The sequence below is a fragment of the Lonchura striata genome, chromosome 2, assembly GCF_050655825.1.
Source record: "Lonchura striata isolate lonStrDom1 chromosome 2, ASM5065582v1, whole genome shotgun sequence".
Classification (NCBI taxonomy): Eukaryota; Metazoa; Chordata; class Aves; order Passeriformes; family Estrildidae; genus Lonchura; species Lonchura striata.
Genome location: NC_140704.1, coordinates 72,180,467 through 72,199,654, shown reverse-complemented (window position 1 = coordinate 72,199,654; position 19,188 = coordinate 72,180,467). Strand labels below are relative to the sequence as shown.

The window sequence follows — 19,188 nt, the reverse complement described above, 5'->3', positions numbered from 1 at the left end:
GTGTGTGAAGAAAAACAAAAAATCATAAATCTAGTGCCTGACACTCATATGTGGTTGGAAATAAACCCATTATAAACGAAATCCTGTCCGCTCCTGGGGAACGGGAGCCCGCGGCTGGCTCTTCGGGGCGGGCTCCTCCGCTGAAGAGGTGCCCGGCGAGAAGCGCGGCCGCTAGCAAGCGCAGCACCCTCCACCGACCTCGGCTGCTCCGTCGGATAGGAAAACCCCAAAACACGGACCAAAAGGGCGACGCTTTTCTTTCAAGGAGAACTGAACGGGAGAAGGCGGGAGAGAAGCGCTCTGCCTCCGGCGGCCTTTCCCGGCCCCCGCATCCCCCCAGGCAGCGGCGCGCGGGCCCGCGGGGCGCCGCCAGGGGGCGCCGCGGAGCGGGGCGGGCGCGGGCGGCGCTGAGGGCGCGCCCCCCGCCGCCCGACGGGGCCGCTCGGGCCGCGGTGCCCGGGCCCGCGGGGGCCCGCCGGGGCGGCTGCCGAGGCCGCCCGGCGCGGGGGGAGGCGGGGGGAATATCCCGGCTGCTTCCCGAGAGGCTGGGGCGGGGGCGGGCGAGAGCCGTGCTGCTCTCGGCGGGTCTCTCCTTTCCTGCCGCCCCCCGCCCCCCCGCCCCGCTCTCGCCGAAATGACGGAATCCCCCGTCTGTTTCCTCCTGTTTAATGCCGTTGCCCGGACCACCGTGGCGCCGCTCCAAGGCCCCGCCGGCCGGCGCGGGCAGCCGGCGGCGGCGGCGCAGCGCGGGCCCCGCGGCCGCCCCCGACCCCCGCCCCGGGCCCGGCGCCCCGCAGCCCCGCGGGGCCGCCCCGCCCCCGCTCCCCTCGGCCCGCGCCTCCTTCCCGCCTCCCCGGGTTTGTTTACAGCCGCTACTAGGAGAGACTGTTACACGGAGCTTATTTTGGGAGGCGGTGATGACTAACGAAGTTAAAAGGAGCTTAGTACAGAAAACAACCTTATTTTTAGACGGCTGTTGTTTCAGTGGATCATTGTAGCAAACGCGCCCCGGTGCTTCTAAAAGCCACGTCCCCGATACCAGGTCTCTTGTCCTGTGCTGCCACCGAGGCTCACATACCGGCTGGCCCTCTTTGCTTTGCTTCCCCACATCTCCTCCCTAAATCCTGCCTGTAAGTGCTACGGCCACCATTTGCCTTCATTATTTTTATCTTCAAGACGTTTTATTTCAACAGAACTAAAAACAAGCTAAAAAAAAATGAGGGGAAAAAAGTTATGAAAGTGTTCGGAGTACTTTTCAGTGACCTTTGGTGCTGAGTTAGCAGAGACCAGTATCAGACTCCCCCCTGACTTTTGAGACGGGGCTGATGATCCTGTAGAGCTTCTTCACCTGCCAGGGAAGATGCAAGAGGCAAGTCTCCACATCTAGCGTCATCCTAAGCAGCTCCCTGGGCCCCCGCATGACATGCTGACCATCACAGCCCACATGTGGGAGTGGTCAGTGGTGGACAACAGGGCGATGTGTCTGCTACTGCTCCCTCACTCCCCAGCAACCTTCTATTTTCTTTGTGAGTATCTCTGCATGCTAGTTCAGGCACTAAGACCAGGCATAGGGCTCCCGTTGTTGTAATCTAGTCCCTCATTGACTGGTCCTAATCCCTCATGGGTGAATCCCAGCAGAGCTGGTGGGACCTCAGCAGGCTCTGCTCCACACAGGGCTGTAGAGGCATTCATCCTAGCTAGAAATCCTCCCTTGTCACCAGTGCTGTGCCAGGACGTGTCTTCTCCCTGTCGCTGCCATGCAGCCAGCTTTCTCCATCTTTCCACAGGAATGCTTCTGCTACACCCTCTCTTCCCACTGTCCACGTCTGCCACAGAGTTGCATGGGCTCCCTGTGCAGTCCCTCTCCATCCACATGTCCCACAGCAAGGAAGGAGTGAGCTGCTGCTTCCCTTCCCTTCCACAGAGGCGGCTGTGCTTGAAAACAAAGCACTTGCTGCACTTAAACAGTAATTAGGTTAATCAGCTGCCCTGCTCTACCTTTCCTCTGTGGCTGAGGCAGCATGCAGTGGCTTGCGTGGCCTGGGTCAGGCTGAGAAACTCGTCTGTGTGACTGCATGTCGAGGCGGTGCTCGTGGGCGACAGCACTTGGTGTACTGTAGCTCTCCCAAGGGAAAGCAGCTGGACTGGGATAAGAGTTTGCTAAGAAGGGGGACAGAGCAGGCCACAGAGACTCTGCCTTGGAACAGAGCCTTTTTGGGTTCCCACCCATTTTCCACTGCCCTAACAGCAATCAGTTTGTACTGGAGAAATCACAAGAAAAAAATCTGTATGGTACAGAAGGAGGGAGGGTAGGAGTAGAAAAGGAGCCTCGCCTCTCTCTCCTCTCCCAGACGTGCAGAGCAGTGCCCCAGAATTGCAGTACTTCCCACTGCCGATGATTGCTGGGCTGGGCCCCCCAATGCTGGAGCCGCCTGTGGGTCCTAGAGCCATGCTGGCATTCCCTGTGCAGCATGGCCATCTGACACACACTTCCTACCAGCCACAAATACTGCTCCTTTGCTCCAGAAAGGAGCCAAATGATGCAGGCTTCAGTGGGCTCTTTTTGACCGCATTTTACCCCTTCTACATATCTTTGCAATCAAAGCACTAAATCTGCCCCCAGTTCTCAGCTTTTGCATGCTGTGTTATCCTTTAAAAATTACTGCGGAGTATTTATACAGGATGTTTTAATCACAAAAGAGTGTGATTCGTGTTCACTGGATTAGTTTCATATAATGTGAAGTTGCGTGAGTCTGTGCATTCCCTACTCCATTTTCCTTTTCTCTCCTTTTTGTTGGGCCTCAGCAGTTTGGGAGGGATGGTTTGCATGAACCTTTGCACACAGGAGCCACAGTATTTCTCCGGGAATCTCTAATTCAACAAAAACTCCTTCGTTCTCGCCCCACCAGAAGATTTAGGTTAGTAGCATCGCACAACAGGCTGTGCCTGACTGGCGCCCAGAGCTGCTTGCAAGACTTGGGGCAAATTTTTTAATTGGGCTGTGTCCTGTAAAATGAAAACTTCCAGCTTTGTCTACACAAAAGTGTTTTGAAAGCAGGGTGGGGGGAAGCCCTCTCTCCAGAGTTTACCAATATCAAATATTTTCTTAAAATAAGTGCACAGAATCCCATAATCCAAGATATGTATCAGAAAAAGCCACCCATACTCTGAATGGAATTATTGTCCTGTTTTGGGCTTCTTGCCCTTGTATCCTTACAGCCTTTTATATCTAATATTCATAATAGTGGCCATCTCCTTAGGATCTGCGTGACCATCTTTTGGGTCTTGGCAGCTTCAAAAGCATCAGCGTCTATTCAGAATTTCATTCATTGTAACGAAAGATTTATAAGTCTCAAGCCTCCCTAACCAAGTCCCTAATTAAAGTCTTTCTAGTCCCCTGCTTTGAAAATTGTAACAAGATTTGCTGGAAATAGAGACAGCACATGGCGAGTGTTTATGGCTGGTACAGCACCATTTTGAAAACCCATCCATAAACCTTTCAAAAAAGGCAGAGAGCACACCTGAGCAGTGGCCAGCTGCTGCCCAGAGCTGGAAGCTGGTGCAAAAGCAGAGGCTGGGCTCAGCCTCCCATCTCCCTGACCCAGGCTGCCAGAAATCATTTCACTACTTTTAAGGTGCATTGCACTTTGCAGGACAAATGCCAGAGGAGGAATTTTGTGTGCTTGAATGATGTTGTAATTTACCTTATAACTGGTCTCATTATGATGTTGAGTGCTCTGTTGATTTACCTGGCTTTTGATTAAGTGGACTCTTTTTAAATGACGGTTTAGGAATGCAGCCAGTGACTGCAGGCAAAGGACCTTAAACCTTTTTGGAGCTACAGTCATCTGTTCAGACACCAGACACCGACTTTTAGAAATCAAGATACACACACATCACACAGCCGCACTAGACCCATATAGAGAAAGATGTGACTGAATTAAACTGAGACATTAGTTCAGAGAAATAATTTCATAACGATACATGCTGCATCAGTGCCCCTTTGTTTCCTTTTGAGTTTGCCCCTTGCACAAACCCAAATTGTGGGCAGGTACAGGGCAGGACCCTTGTTGCTGGCTGGGTCAATGTGCAGCATCCTCCCCGCAGCTGTCCCAGCTGAGGTGAGTGCCAGCAATTGGCTGAATTCCGTCTCTGTTGCGTGACCCTGGGGTCTCACTGCGGTGATTCAGGAACTCTCTTCACATGGCAAAACAATCATCAACAATGAAAATACCGATGCTCTGCATTTCTTCCTGGACCCTGCTGATGGAATGTACAATGCAGGGTGGTTAAAAAATAAGAGCATGTCTAACTCTCTATTCGTACTTGTCCAGTATTGCCAGACTTGCAAAGAAAAAGTGATAAGGTTTTGTACCAGGCACCATATTTTAGCTCTAGAAATATTTAAAATTTCAGAATTTCCCAGCTGATGGTACAGGGAGTGGTAACACATTTTTCGCCTCATTCAGAAGTACTTAATAAGGGAAAGGCCCATTGGGTACACAGGGACTCCAGCTGGCAAGCAGAGCAGACCCTTCTCCTTGGGAAGGGAAACATCAGATTTACGATGTCTGTGGCAGACTGGGACCTAGAGACCAGTAGGGATCGGTTCCTGCACACTGTGGAGGTGGCAGCTTTCACCTCATCCATCCTCCGTGGCGCAGGATCACACCTTCATTTTTAGGCAGTGCAAAGCATTTTTTTCCCCCAGATGTCCATGTTTCATCTGAAGGAGCAGGATTGCTGCAGGAGGCTTAAATGGAAGCAGTGACCCAGGAAGATGGACACAAAGCCTGGGGTGTCTGCATGTGCAGAAGTGTTGCTTCACTCAGCAGTCCAGATTGTCAGGAGTCAGGAAAGACTGCACATGCCCTTCCAGTGCAGGACTCCTTTCCCTCTTGCTTAGCCCATAAGCTCTACAACCTGCTTTTAGTGACAGGATCTGTAAGTCCTTCTCATTCTCCACACTCTGCCAGTGCTTGGTGAGTGCATCTCCCCCCACAGCCAGAGGAGACCTAGACTGAGCCAATTTACTCCAAAGGCAGCATGTCTTGAGCTGTGGTCACAGCCAAGTGCCATGTGAGTCCAAACATGTACTTGGCCACCTTCACTTCCATGCATATGGAAGCATCTCCTTTTAGATCCAAGGTTCCATGTCCCCATGCACAGAGCAGGGCCAGCAGTGAAGTGCCCTCTGTAGCCTTCCTCTCTATAACTGGGGACCAGCCTCTTTCATACTTCAAGTTCACTGCTGGGAGCACCCTCACTGCTGCATGGAATGAATGACCCGATGTGAAGTTCTGGATTCCCCAGCTGCAGCAATAACTCTTTTCCAATATCTTAGCTGCACTATTATTTACTTGTCAAGCTGCTGCTATTCCTACCACTTCTCAGCACCAGCAGTCTTTGCCTTCCTTAGTTTCCTCCTGCTCTAGTTCATTAAATCTGCATTTAAATGTGCTATTGGTTCTCCCTAAATTAATAACCTTCCATTGTGTAATATTGAATTCCTTTGTATTAGCCTGTTCCCCCCAGTGTCTCCAAATCCTCCTGTAGTCTAGTGTGTTCCTGAAATTTATCAGCAGCCTCCCCTTCTATCCTGATGTCATCCGCATCTGGACACCCGGCATATTGGGCTCATTTGTACAAAACTCTTAAACAGAACAAGTCCCGGCTCCAAGCCCCAGGAGATCTGCCCTGTAAGCTCTCTTCTGGTGTATGGAGCTATTTATTGCACTTCTCTCTTTCCTAACCCAAGTTTATCCTCCTAATATTGATACTCCAATACTTGTATACATTTTACTGGCCTCATTTTCTGAGGCAGAGTCAGTAACCTTGTTAAATTCCACCAAACACAAAATCATTGCTTTTAACTTTTCTGGGCTCACCTTCACAAATTTTTATGAATAGGATTTGGACTACTCTAGCAGCAATTTTGACTATGGCCCCTTGTACCAGATGCTTGCATACACCAGTCCCTGCTCCCCCTTTCCCCTATACTTGCAGCATGATAGGATAACTCAGGGGATGAGAGGTATTTAGGGAGAAATAAAATATTTTCCAGGTTATGAAATGTGGTGCCAAGGTTTTATTCCCTCACTTGTGACTGTGCCCTATTGAGAAGCATCCTTTACATTTGATGTAAAGCGGGTAATGAATTACAGTCCAATGGTGTAAAGAAATAGACTCTCCTCTGCTATTCTTTTCACCACACTTTGAGCAGCCCAGACTTTCCAAAGACAGGAGTCTTGGACAAGGATGAAATTTTGAGCTTTTCAACCTAAAAGACGAAATGATAGGAACTGTTTGCTATTGGACATGAAGGGTTATAATGGAGTTGGCGACACAGTTGTCTCCAGCTGCAATGTAGTACTTCAGCAGCAATAGCAAGGTTTCAGATACAGCATTTAGTGGTGCCAAGGTCACGGCTGAGTGACCAGGGAATCAGGAGCACTTGGAATAGCTGTGGAATCAGGGGTATTGTGGAATCAGATAGGCTGACTTTGATCCCAACACCCAGAGTGACTTTGTGCTATCCTGATCGCTCTGGCTGTCCAAGGATGCCACAGACCTTGGATAATTCTGGTTTCTCACAGAAATATCCCATGGATGGGGAATTTCTGAGAGGCACTTCAGTCAGGTTGGCAGAGACAGAAGCTTCTCTTTGCCAGAGGGATCTTGAGAGGCTGGCAAGAGATTGGGCTTTTAACATATACCCTTTTCACAGCTTGAATTTTGTCTCCCTCATTCTTTTCACACCTCACTCCATGAGCAATTAGAGTTTTCCTTACTGAGGTGGTTTGACTGAGGGGGCCAGCAACCTGAAAGGGATTGCCAGACTCCTGTAGTTTGGTCAAGGATAGGTTTGGTTTTTTGTGTACTGAAATGATGTACAAGTCCAAAGCCTTTTTTCCATTAGAAGCATTTCTGTGTTGTGACATCCCTGCATGTTGAAGTAGCTATCTTGAAGAGCAAATGCTGAAAATTAAAATCTTCTTGAGTCAAACCTCCTCATTAGCAGTCTGCCTGGCTAGACTCTACCTTATTATTTTTTGCTGGTGTGTAGCTGTAAAAAGAAAACCAAGGAGAAAAATAGGCAATTAAAATGCATTAAATTGATTTCTAAATGAGTATGCAGAACCAGAAAGTCCCAGGAAGAACCACATCTCTTCTTTTGCATCTGTTGCTGTATGTGAGAGTGCAAATTCACTAGCAGCTAGAACAAGACACATTTGCAAACATTACCAGGGTTAAACTACTACCTAAGATCCCTCAGTTGAATCTCTGAAAACTAAATGTCTTAAGTCATTGCAGTTGCTTGGCATCCACTGTAGAGCAGGACCGTCCAAAAGCCACGGAAAAGTTTTTCAGGATGAACACAGCCCCAGCAGTCCAAATATGAGACTCTCCCCTCTGCAAAGCCAGAGAATCCTTTTCCTCATTGCTAAGAAAAATGCCAAAAAGCACCTCATGATTCTTCTGCTCTAAACGGTGCTCTGGCGCAACAGTGAAACCACGAGTGTTATGAAAACCCACAACCTCCCAACACCAGGCTCTGTGTCTGCACTGTGCCTCAGGTCTCATCAACAGACTCTTCCACATCAAGTTAATGCAGATACATCAAACACAGGCCTGGAACAGTTAAAGAAAACCATGAAAATGGTACAAATTAATCTCTTTTCCTTTGCTTCCAGGACTTTCATTACTATCATCCTTCCAAGAGTCCAATTACAAGTTTTCAGATTGCTTTTTAAGCACATTGATTAAATGATGAAATTAAAGAAACCTCTGAACTGTGGTGCATGAGAAGGAGGCTGCCCACAGATGTGCATGTGGTGCAAGAGAGAACTGCATGCACAGAGCTGTACATATAGTAATGCCTTTGTTAAGCTTTGAGGCAGAGCAATGGCAGAACAACCTCCTGGAGCTGTATCTATCCACCAGGCTGATTCTGGGGAAGGCAGAAAAGACAGACTAAAGACTGGAGCTGAAGATTGTTTCACAGAATTGTTTCACAGAAATTGCCTTTGGGACTTCACCTGAAGAATCTGTCACCAAAGGTGAGTCTTTGAGGTGAAAGCCACTTGTGTTTACTGCTCAAGGGCTGCTGCCTGCTTGCTGCCTAGCACTGATGCCCTGAGCAGTCCACAAGAGCTGTGCCACAATGCGAGCCCTGTGGTGTTTCTCAAGTTACGTGAGTCAAAGCTGTCAAGTCTGTAAGTCTGGGATTTGGCTCCAAGTTTTGCTGGATACACTCCAATAAGTGGCTGCAGACCAATTTCACAGAAGCAGCCAGCAACCCCTAGCAGGACAAAGAAAGGCTATTCCCACCCACCGTGGCCTCTCTGACTCTCCATGGAAAGGTCCTTCACTGGTGTCTGGGCTGCAGAGCTCCAGCTCTCCAGGGAGGTTTTGTCACTGTTCTTGGAGTGCCAACCAGTATAGAGTGACCCAAAGGATAAGGCAGACTGGGAAACTTGTGCGTGCATGGGCACATACGCATGCAGGAGTGTCCCCTCTGTTCAGAGTTCGTAGCTAGCTAGACTTGGTGACCTCAGGGAAAAACTTTGTCTGGCAGAGGTGTTTGAAGGCAGTACATCACCCAGTGCAAGACTTCTTATATCCTGGGACTGGCTTGGATGAACAGTATTTAAAGCTGGTATCAGTAGCAGATCAGAGGAAGGTAAAGGCAGGGTAGTAAGAGATCCATTTGGGATAACTATGGAGGGGCCAAAACATGGGCTCATATTTTAGTGATGAGAGTCTTTCAGGAATGTTGTGAAGGTCTGGAGTGAAGCAGGAGAAGGTGGGGAAAGGCTACCAGAATGCTGGTTCAGTTCAGAGACAACAGCACAACACTGGGTCCGGCAGAACAGCCCTGGTGGAGTTCATTGATCCAAAGCAGTGAGGAGGGGAGTGTCTTGCTGAGATGAAACATTCTGTCCTGCTAGGAGCATGGGATTGTGTTGCTTCTGATGCTTGGCACTAGTGGTCAGCATATCTGGCAAAAAGTGGCTAATGAGAGCCCTGTCACAAAGCCTGTCCTGACCCAGCTGCCTCCACCATCCAGACATTATCACAACAAACACTTTGTGGGATAGTTTCCTTTTAAGGGCTTTTCTTCCTCCCTTCACCCAATTAAAAGTTCAATAAAAAACACAAATGTGCCTCAGAGGGCAAGGGCTCTTGAATACCCAAGAATTTGGTTTGAAGCTAGCCTGGATGGACTGCTGGCAGAAATACCTTCACCTTTCAACACTCACACTGGTAAATAAATTAGCCTGGCACTGAGACTCTGAGACTGCATCCTCAGTGGCAGCACTTGCAGTGATGTTGTTTGACAGCAACTGAACTGGAAAGAAACCCTTTACATAACAGATTTTTTCCTTGTCTGAAAAATGTAAGGATTTAAAAATTTAAAATTTTTACCGTTCAGGAAACTTCCCCCCCCCCCCCCCCCCCCCCCAGTACTGTGGAAACAGTTTTAGAAAATGAGCACCGTGTGCCTTGAAAGAAGGATTTTTTTTTCCCTCGGTTGCGATGACCATGAATGTGGAATTTTACTTATTTGTTGGCTTGCATCGCCCTCTTGTGGCTTTTAGTAAAATAAACTAAAGCAACCCCCCCGCCCCGTTTATTGATGTTGACGCTTATCTACTTAAACGGATCAACCATTCAAACTGGAACCGAGCCCACCTTTGGAGAGCACGGATGCTGAACGGCAAGGGTAACGATGAAGGTACTGCTTCCCACGGGGTGAAAGGGGCTGCTGGCTGTGAAACTGGGTTGGCATGGACAGCTTGTACAGACGTTCTGTCCCCACCGCCGGCTCCCTGGAACGTGTGTACAGGTATTTAGGTCATCATGCAGTGCTAAGAAGCTTCAGTTCTATAGTTTAAGTTCCACGCTAATCACTTCTGACAGCGCTGGCCGTGCTTTCCGTGGACGAGACTAACAGGAGTTGGAACAGTTTGTGGGCTGGAACGCAGCTACAACAAAGAGCTCGAGGAGCTCCGGAAGGGGCAGAGCAGCAGGGCACCTGCTCAAACCTGCCCAGCCACAGCACCAAGGCAGAGCTGTGAGCAGGAATGAAGCCCCTGTAGGTGTATTTCCTGTAGTCAGAAGTTCACATATTTCTGTAAGATTGCAGTAATCTGGAGGATGAGAAGAAAATTGAGTGATGGGTACAGAATTACACCAAAGTTAACCAGATAACTTCTAGAGTGACCATGTCTGAATACAGCAAAAAATTCATACTTTATTTTAACGTAAAAAAAATCAAATCCAAGTGAAGCAGTCCCTAAGGTCATGTGCCTTAAACAAGAAAGATGATCAATCTCAGGTTAAAAGTGAAGAAGTCCTTCCTTCATGCCATGTGTAAATGACACTGTCAAGCCCTCCCATGTTAGAGACTAAATCAGGAGATTTACAACCTTGATGAAAATCTCCTTCTAAGAAAAAGGTAACACTTCTTTCCTCCCAAGTCATGTCAGGACATCTTAGGATCTTTCTCTTTACAGACTAATCCTAGCCCTATCATCTCACTCTCAACTATTACTTGTCATATTTTCTCACTTCCATACATTCTCAAAACTCCTTCCCTTGTCAGTCTCTGAAGGAGTAAAGGGGTTCTTTATCTCTGAAGAATCTGTACCATTATCTACAGCATTCTACTTGGCTCTATAATGTGATACTAAAACTAAAGCTTTTATTTATTTTTTTTTTTTTTGGAAACCAGGCTCCTACTAACAAAACAAACATCTTTAAAATAGTATCATTTAAAATCACTTCTGGTGGAATAGACTGGGAATAGAAATTGTTTCATGGGCGAAACAATGGAAATTATTAGCTTTCCCCCTTTAATTGCCTCACATCTCAAGTTCTTAGTTACTGCCTCTGGCTTTGATATTCTCATTGAAATTTGTGTAATATGAAGCTGATTAACTGCTGTATTTCAGACTAGCAAGCAGCTTCCATTCTTTTCTTTCTCTTAAGAAGAGATAAAGTTCTGACATTTTTTATGCCTGGGAAAAGTATCAAACCAAAAAAGGAGGGACACAAAATAGAAGAGCTGTGAGATGTCTGCAACTCAAACAGGACTGACAGGTAAAAGAAAGACTATAGAGAAGCCTTTGTTTTCCATGTTTTCTTTGAGCTGCTGGAGGGTGTCTCCCTTCCAAAATTTCTCCCTTACTGCAAGTATACACTGGCATATACTGAATTCAGCTTGCCAGAAAGCAGCTCAGACACATGCAGCTGCCTGGTCATTCTCTTCACATGATCACCAAATGAGTCTCTCTCATGGAATTTGTGTTCCATCTTTAAAAATAAATTCAACACAAACAAACGAAGCCTTGACTGTAGTCACCAACCCTGACCCACACACAGATGCGTCTGTGCTTGAGTCAACAGCTACAAGATCAGCAGGCTGCAATTTCAAAGAGGCCCCAGACACCCAGGTTACTCAGAGGAGAACACCACAAGCAGGAATGGAAGGTGCTGATGAATAGCTAGGGCAAAGACATGGCCTATCAAATGACCAAAACACAAAAACAAGATAGTTTACAGAAAGACCGAGGCAGATCTGACATCCCCAGGGTGATGCCAAGTGACTTGCTATGGAGTGCAGGGCCAAAGCAGCACGCTGTGCTTAGGGGCTGGCTGTGCCTGCACACTGAGCACGGGGTGGCACAGGGCCAGACAGACAACCCCATGGACTTGGCTCAGGGCTCCTGCAAGCAGCCTTCGGATTTTTCTCCAGGGGCTGGGAGGTGGAAGCTGCAAAGGGCTGCATGGATCCCACAGCATGGAACAATCTGGAGTTTCCATTGCACTGTCCAGTGTAGCACAGGGTGGAGGGGTGAGGGTTTGTTTTTGCTGGGCCTTAGGCAAAATGAAATTTCCCCCATTTTCTTCTCCAGCCTTCCGCTTCCAGAGATTTTTCCAGTGTCTGACCAGAACATGTAAAATTCTGCACTTTTGGACATCTCTGCTGCCATGCCCTGAGGTAGGTGCCCCTAGGGCAGGCTTTGCTGTAAGAAGCCTTTCCCTGCTTCTCCAGCAGTGAACTCCATCACTCACAGTGATGATATGTCTGAACTGGCAGAGTGAGTTATCTGCATGTCAAGAAGAAAAACTCCTGTGCTGCTGAGTACCAGATCATTGACTGTGGCTGGCTCTGCGTTACAGCTAAGCTATAACCTTGTTCTCCTTCCTCACCTGCCATCTCCAAGTAATTGCTTTTGGACAGATGGCAAGCTGGCAGCATGGTTATGTGACTGCAGCTTGGTGTTTTCCCAATCCCCCCAAATCTGCTTCAGGTTATACAAAGAGAGCTTATTTTTCTCCTCCCTGCTTCCCTTCCAGCACTACAAACCAATTTACACAGAAGTCGATTGTTTCAACAGTTGGAGAACTGCTCAGGCTGGGGACTTCTTCCACCTGTGTCCCAACATTACAGTGGGCACAGCAAAACCAAAGCACAGAGGAACCTCACTATGGTTGCCCTTATCAGGGTAACATGACAATGCAAGTAGTGTGACAGCCCATCCTGGTCGTTCCTGGTCAAGAGAAATCAAATCTCTTCTAATGCAAGCAGGGCCAGACTGATATCCGAGCTAGGTAGAAATGCAAGGCATTTTAACTGTCTGGAATTGTTTCTTTCAGGCAGGTGTTCCCAAAAAGGGTCATTAAAAACATGCTTTCTCTCAGTGGTTCAGGTGTGAGTCTCACAGTCATCTTAAAAGGCTTACTTTCTGAAAATGTTTTGGTTTTTTTTTTTTTTTTTAAATAAGATTTGCCATGTGGGTGTCTTGTTTTTCTCTGAAGTCTGCACAAGTTAAGGGCATCTAAAATCTAAGCTGCTGTGAGCAGCAGATTTCTTCCTTCCACCTCTTATTTCATAGAATCATACAATAATTGTAAATTAAAAAACACTTCAAGATTCTTAAATTCAAATCTTGGCATTCTTCACTATAATATTCAATTCAATTTCTGAGCAAATGTATGGATATCCTCCATATGTTGCTTTCAACTTTCAACCTTATATGTATTATAATACCAAAAAGGATGTAATAGGACCTACCAGAATTAAAACTAGCTATGCATATGTTGCAGAGCTAGGAAGGTAATGTGAAGGCCTCCAGCTAGGTTATTTTAAAAATCAGATTAATCATTTAGTAGCTTGAAATATTTTACTATTTTCACACATGAAGAAGATTGTGCAAGAAATAGAAAAGCAATTATAAGCAAGGCAAAATCACTACAGCCATAGGGTAAAAGTTGCAAAGCCATTAGCTTTTGTTTCCATTCACATCCTTCTCAGAATCTGGTAAAATTGTACGTGCTCAGGTTTATTGCATTTATTTATTTTTGATCACAGATTGTCTACATTTGCTTTAGTTGCATTTGGATAAGTGTAAGTATGTACTAGACCACATCTGTGTCACCTCTCCTGCTCATGACACTGACACAGAAAATTACCTCCTACAGCTGGGATAAACCCCATTCAGCTGGGATCAAGATAACCAACAGACATATACAAGTGACTGCCACGGAAGAGTCAATACCCTAATGAAGGGAGAAGGTACTCTGGGAAGCAGAAGCTCTGGGAGGAAGTGCCTATGTAGCTGTGTTCCTGCAGATGAATTTGGAATTCAATGGCAAGAGGAGGCAGCAACCAGCAATTACACACAAGGGAAACAACAGCTTGTCTTCCTCTACTGAGCACATGCAGAATAGAGCTTTTCCCCTGGGGAGCCTCTTGCCTGAGAATTCCCAGATCTCTCCTTCAAATAGGCAATAGATAATTGCAATAAATACAAAACATACGAACATACCCCTTACAGGTCTGCTCATCCATTAACATCCCCCAGCCTTCTAGTCAAGTATTCATTTTCAACAGACTTTTGAAGTAGTTATCTATAATTTGCTTCCACATGATGTGTGTTTACTTTGCAAAATCAAATGCATGCTTAGAACTTAGAGCAAAACACAGAAGGCCCATGGAAAGAAACTAGATGTGTATATTATAGAGAAACAATGGAAAGCAGCTCTACAAGTAAGAACTATAATGGTCTACTTTGTGTACTGCTTGCTTAAAGCTACATGATCATTACAACCAAAGCTCTTTTTCTTAGCTCTTTTTCTTTTCCTCTGTCAAAAGCAGAGGAAATAAAGATAGTTTGCTGCAAGAAGAATAAAGCCAGGCACATAAATACTTATCATGCATCCCAGCTATAGCACACAGTATCTCCTTAGAGCAGATGATCTTTTCATAGCTCAGTAACATATAAAGGCTAAATTCCAAAGGCAAAATTACTCAAGCCTGCTTTTTTGAGCAATTTAGGAGTTTAATATTGCTGATTACCATCTCACTTTGAAAGCATGCTAGAGGAGAGGAGGAGACTACGATCAGGAGAAACCTCAGCTGTAGCTCTGCTAAAACCAGGTCAGGGATGGAAGAATAAAACAGAATTTGTCAACTCCAATGCAGAGCGTGCTCTCATTATTGTTCATGGCATTCAGTTTTCACCACCTCTGCTGTAAAATATTTTGACCAAAACTATGGTTTTGGTCAATGAAGTATTGAATAGGTCTTTCAGTGCAATTGCCTATTTGAGGTGGATTTTGTTGGCAATTGGCTGAGCAAATTCCCACTTGCAATACCAGCTGTGAACCCTGCTGAGGGCATCTGTTGAGTAGTTAATACTTGTTGGGAAGTGTCTCGCTTTAAGTGTGTTTTGTTTACAAAAGAAATTCCTACGCTTTTCAACACAGTGTTAAAGACATTGTGCCTCCTGTTTATTTACATATAATGTTCGATCTGTGTTATCTTTGTTCACTTGTACTGATTTTACTCTCTACAGGGGGCTAACATATCGAAGGGCTTTTTTGATTGCCTTCAAGTTTCAATTGAGTTATAATAATAACAGCTTAGATACAGAAAGGTTATTCAATTAAGTATTATAAGAGACTGCTGACCCAATTTTTTTCCCCTTTCTGGTCAGAAAAATAAGAAGAAACTCTATGGAAGGTAAAATTGAAATGGATGGTAAAATTGAAGTGTAAGCAGGACCTACAGGAACAGTTTCTGCATCACTGGCAAGAGCAGGAAAGCCTAATCTCCTTCTGCGGTTGTCATTTTTTAAGGACAACTGTCCATCCAGAGCCCATATAATCTGCAGTCAATTTCTTTGCCCTGCAGGAGTTGTTGGAGCCATATTAATAGCTCTGAGCATGTGAAGGGATGCAAGTGTGAAACAGATGCAAGCATCTTTCCTATTATTTTGCCAATATAAAACCCAGGAATATGCAGCTCTGCAGAAGCAGGAAAAGGGTTCACAAGGGGGTATCTCTGTTAACAGCCCATCTCCAAAGCCTCTGAAGAAGTCCATACTGTCATTTGTACAGCGAGCCAGGACTCTCTCACTAGCACTTATGAGGTTAATATGCAACCCCAGATGGATCAGGCCTGAACAGCCTCAGCCTCCAGTGGTGCAGGAACCCTCCAGTGGACCCTGCAAGAGCAATATGTGGGAAAATCACCTCCTCTTCATCTATGGAAGCTGAGCCTCATGACAAAAAGCTGAGCCTCATGACAAACAGCATAATTGTTTAACTGCATCCCTGATTATCAAAATTCCCTCTTTCAGACCTGCTTTAAATGGAGACTGAAGAAAAGTTTCAGCTCACACTCTTGCAGATGAAGGGCAGGACATTTGTAATACAGGCTTGCTCAAGTGGAAGTTGCTCATCAAGATAATGAACAGTTCCAGTGTATATATAAAAACAATGGCATGTTTTTTGACAACCACTTTGAAGGTTTAGGAAGAAAACAGGAGGTACTACACAGCTGAATTTTGATTGCATGAGTCAGTAAACTCAATTTGAATATAAAAACATGGGTGTAAACACTCACATTCATGGATATGTGCTACAGCTTTAATATTAACTATGCAAGGATTTAATTTATCTTCCATTTGCAAACTAATACCTTATATAGTAAAACGTTTTCCAGCAGTTACATGAACATAATTTTGGAATAGCATCAGAAAAATCCAACTTAATTACCAGTACTCTCCATTTTTGCAGGATCTCTTATTTCCCTCTGTTCTTCCATCAAACTACATTGGAAATCCAGGTGTTCAGCTCATGTGCTTATTAAACATGGTCCATGTATTGTTATATAATTTACTTTGGTGAAGATGTATTTCCTGGTCACACCTTGCTCATCCATTCTGCCCCAGTTCTGAAATTTTTTCCAAATATGTTTTCAGAGAGACATGATTACCATTTCAGAAATACATATTTGACATAGGAGCTCACAAAAGTAAACATTTATTAAATACCAAGAAAATCTAAGGTACTTCTGGGTACAGCCTGCAGAGCCAAGGCCTAGATCTGTTTATGTAAGCTGAACCTCAAAAGCAAAGTGACTTGAGTCAGGCTTTCACAATCCTTAAAACGAAGTGTGAGCTGAAAGTGGACCTTTGCTGTATATTGGAAATACTAAGGAAGCAGGCACTATAGAGAACTGACTCCACTTTTGAAATGCTTATAGCTCTGTGCAGAACCTATTCATTTGCTCTCACACTAACCTTAAGGGTTTTAATGCTGGGAATTAATATATCTACACTTAAGTTATAACTGAGCAGTTCTTTACCCATGAGTACAATTGTGTCTCATATAGATGTATTGCAGTAACACTATCACTTTCGTGCTGTTAGTTTAATTTCTGGGTTGTTTTTCCTCATTTTCTGCCTAATTTCACAGATGTGATGTATAGATGAAAGACGACCAACTCTGAGCTTTCGCTTATCTCCCGAATCTTATATATATGGTTGTGAGCCCACAATGGATAAGACAAAAAGGTCTGAAGAAAACACCACCAACATTTCAGAAGAACTGCACACCAGTGACTTTTCTTAATTGTTTAAAAGCAATCACCACTTATTGGGAAAACAAAAAAATTAAAGCAAATCAGTAACAAAAATGCCACAGAACTAAACTAAAAACGTAAATCAGGAGCATCTTGGCAAAACCACACCAAATGCAGAAAGGCTCCTGCTAATACGCAAGGACAGCGACATCTTGTGGGAATTTACAGAAGTGAGTACACAGAGGGACACGGCAAATAAGTCTGTGATGCTGGGTGATTAAAGGAAACTCTACCTCAGTAGTTTATTTAATACATATACCACTAATATTTTGTAGAAATTAGGCTTTATTGCTTTTATAATGAGAAATGAAAATGAAAAAAGATAAATAGCTAGTTAGAAAAACTTTGAAAACAGAAATTAATGGAATGGGGTGGAATTCAAATAGCTCTGCAGTTGTTTCCTCTGCTCTCCCAGGAAGTAGTTATAATCATCACTTAAATATTACTCATCCAAAGAATAATCCATAAGGGAAAAGAGACTAAACAAGGAATTATGTTATAAAGGCATATAGTCAAACATAAAAATGGCATCCATATTTAAGTGGGTTTTAAAAATACACATATAAATATTTAATAAAGAAAGCATGAATAGTTATGTTGTTCCTTTCCTCTGATTAATAGACAATGCCAAATTCATTATATGTACTTCGTGAGAAAGCAAAGTTATATCACAATGGAAAATTAATATATCCTACTTGCCAGTAGAGTGTGCAAGATTTGGACCCTACAGATTGCATCGGAGTATTTGAGTTTCTGGAAAAAATCAGCTGCAATTAGGTGTCATAACTCAGCCAAGACACTCAACTCCGACAGCTTACAAGAAAAAAAAATTTTTTTTGACAAGTTTGCACCCAAACTAAGTTACAAAAACATAACATTTACAACTTGGAAGTTGACAGATTTTCCTACCATGATGTTCATGTGTTCCTCTTATTTTCTTTTACCTGAGTAACCTAAGTAAACAGATTACAAGGCAATTTAGACATATTAGCTAATACAAGGTTTACTGGACTTCTCATATATAGAAATGTACTTTGACACTATTTGCAGTTTTACAAATACAAAATGAATAAGAACTTTAAAACATATTTACTGAGCAGCCATGTTTTGATATATGTACAGATCAATAAGTGCTGTGGAATTATGTACAGAATTTATAATTTGATTTTTAAACAGCTTTTGTGCAATCTGGCTGTAATGTGCATTTAAAGAACTGCTGTCAACATCACACATCTGTAATTTACTGGTGTCAGAAATGGAGAGTTCAGAATAGGACAACAGCTCCTAAAATAATACTGTGCTATGCAGACATCAGTACATAATTCAAATAGTGCATATTAATCAATGTCTGATGAGGAATAATAGCTGCTAATACAGACACAGACATTTACAGGTATTAAGTTTGTTAGAGTAAGTATGGATGAAAAAACATTTCCATATATAAACATTAAAAGAAAGGGTTTGAATTAGGAAGTCATACAATAATTAAAGATGGAAATTTATTACATAAATTACAAATGTTTCAATTTAACTTGCAGAAGGTAAACTTAGTTGGAAAAAATCCTTTACAGTAGCAAAAGATCCTTCACAGTAGCAATGAAACCATTCAGAAGCATTGTCAAATCAAAGGTAATTTGGTTTTATTTTATAATCATAACAACTGAAAGAATAAAAAAGAAAATCAACACAAAGAAAATTTAGTTTATCTCTGATAGTTGTTAGTGTACTTCTGTGTTATTATTTCTGTCAGATGTTTCCTCCTCTTTTTGTGCTCTATTCACACTATCCCTTTTGATTTTTGATTGTTTTGTTAAGTTTCCTTAGTCCAACATGAATCCACAGACACTAAAGCACAGTGAATATGCAATCTGCAGATTGGTGTGAGTGAAAAACCATAGGAATATAATCACTTTTACGAGGTAAGCTTGGAGTAACTTGGAGGAGAGAACTTGCGCTTCAAGTACTTGAGAATGTAAAGTGGAAGACAGCTTACAACAGTGATTGCTGACACTTTCCACAGGAAGGTCACAGTTGTGATAAAGGCAACATCTGCAGAAACAAAAAAGGAAAATGAGTAATGGGAGCCAGTAACATGGAAACTGGAACTTCCAGTGCAAAGTTAATAAATGTCTCTTAATTATTTGCTTATGCTATTGTCCAATTAAAAAAAAAGCAACAGAAATTTAACCTCAGCCTTTTCCTTTTGCAAATTATTTTATTTAGACAGGAACTTCAGAGTTCATTTATGG

At 44.0% G+C, this 19,188-nt stretch overlaps 1 protein-coding gene and 1 long non-coding RNA gene across 11 annotated transcripts in view; one reads left to right on the top strand and one right to left on the bottom strand.

The window, feature by feature from the left end:
- The first annotated feature begins 791 nt into the window (after positions 1–791).
- Positions 792–18,990, top strand: LOC146768295 (uncharacterized). 3 transcript variants are annotated; one of them, XR_014952756.1, is made up of 3 exons: positions 792–1,526; positions 7,695–12,007; positions 13,492–18,990. It is a non-coding gene; the product is annotated as an uncharacterized LOC146768295 (long non-coding RNA). The 3 variants fall into 3 exon arrangements; XR_014952755.1 differs by having other exon boundaries at positions 12,367–18,990; XR_014952754.1 differs by having other exon boundaries at positions 7,695–18,990.
- The window catches only part of ATP9B (ATPase phospholipid transporting 9B), a 156,222-nt gene continuing 154,240 nt past the window's right edge, over positions 17,207–19,188 (bottom strand). For all 8 annotated transcript variants that reach the window (XM_085571539.1, XM_085571538.1, XM_085571540.1 and 5 more), the window contains one exon: positions 17,207–18,988. In XM_085571539.1, coding sequence (XP_085427665.1) covers positions 18,852–18,988 — 137 coding nt within the window. In that variant the 3' untranslated portion in view covers positions 17,207–18,851. The remainder of the gene's footprint in view (positions 18,989–19,188) is intronic.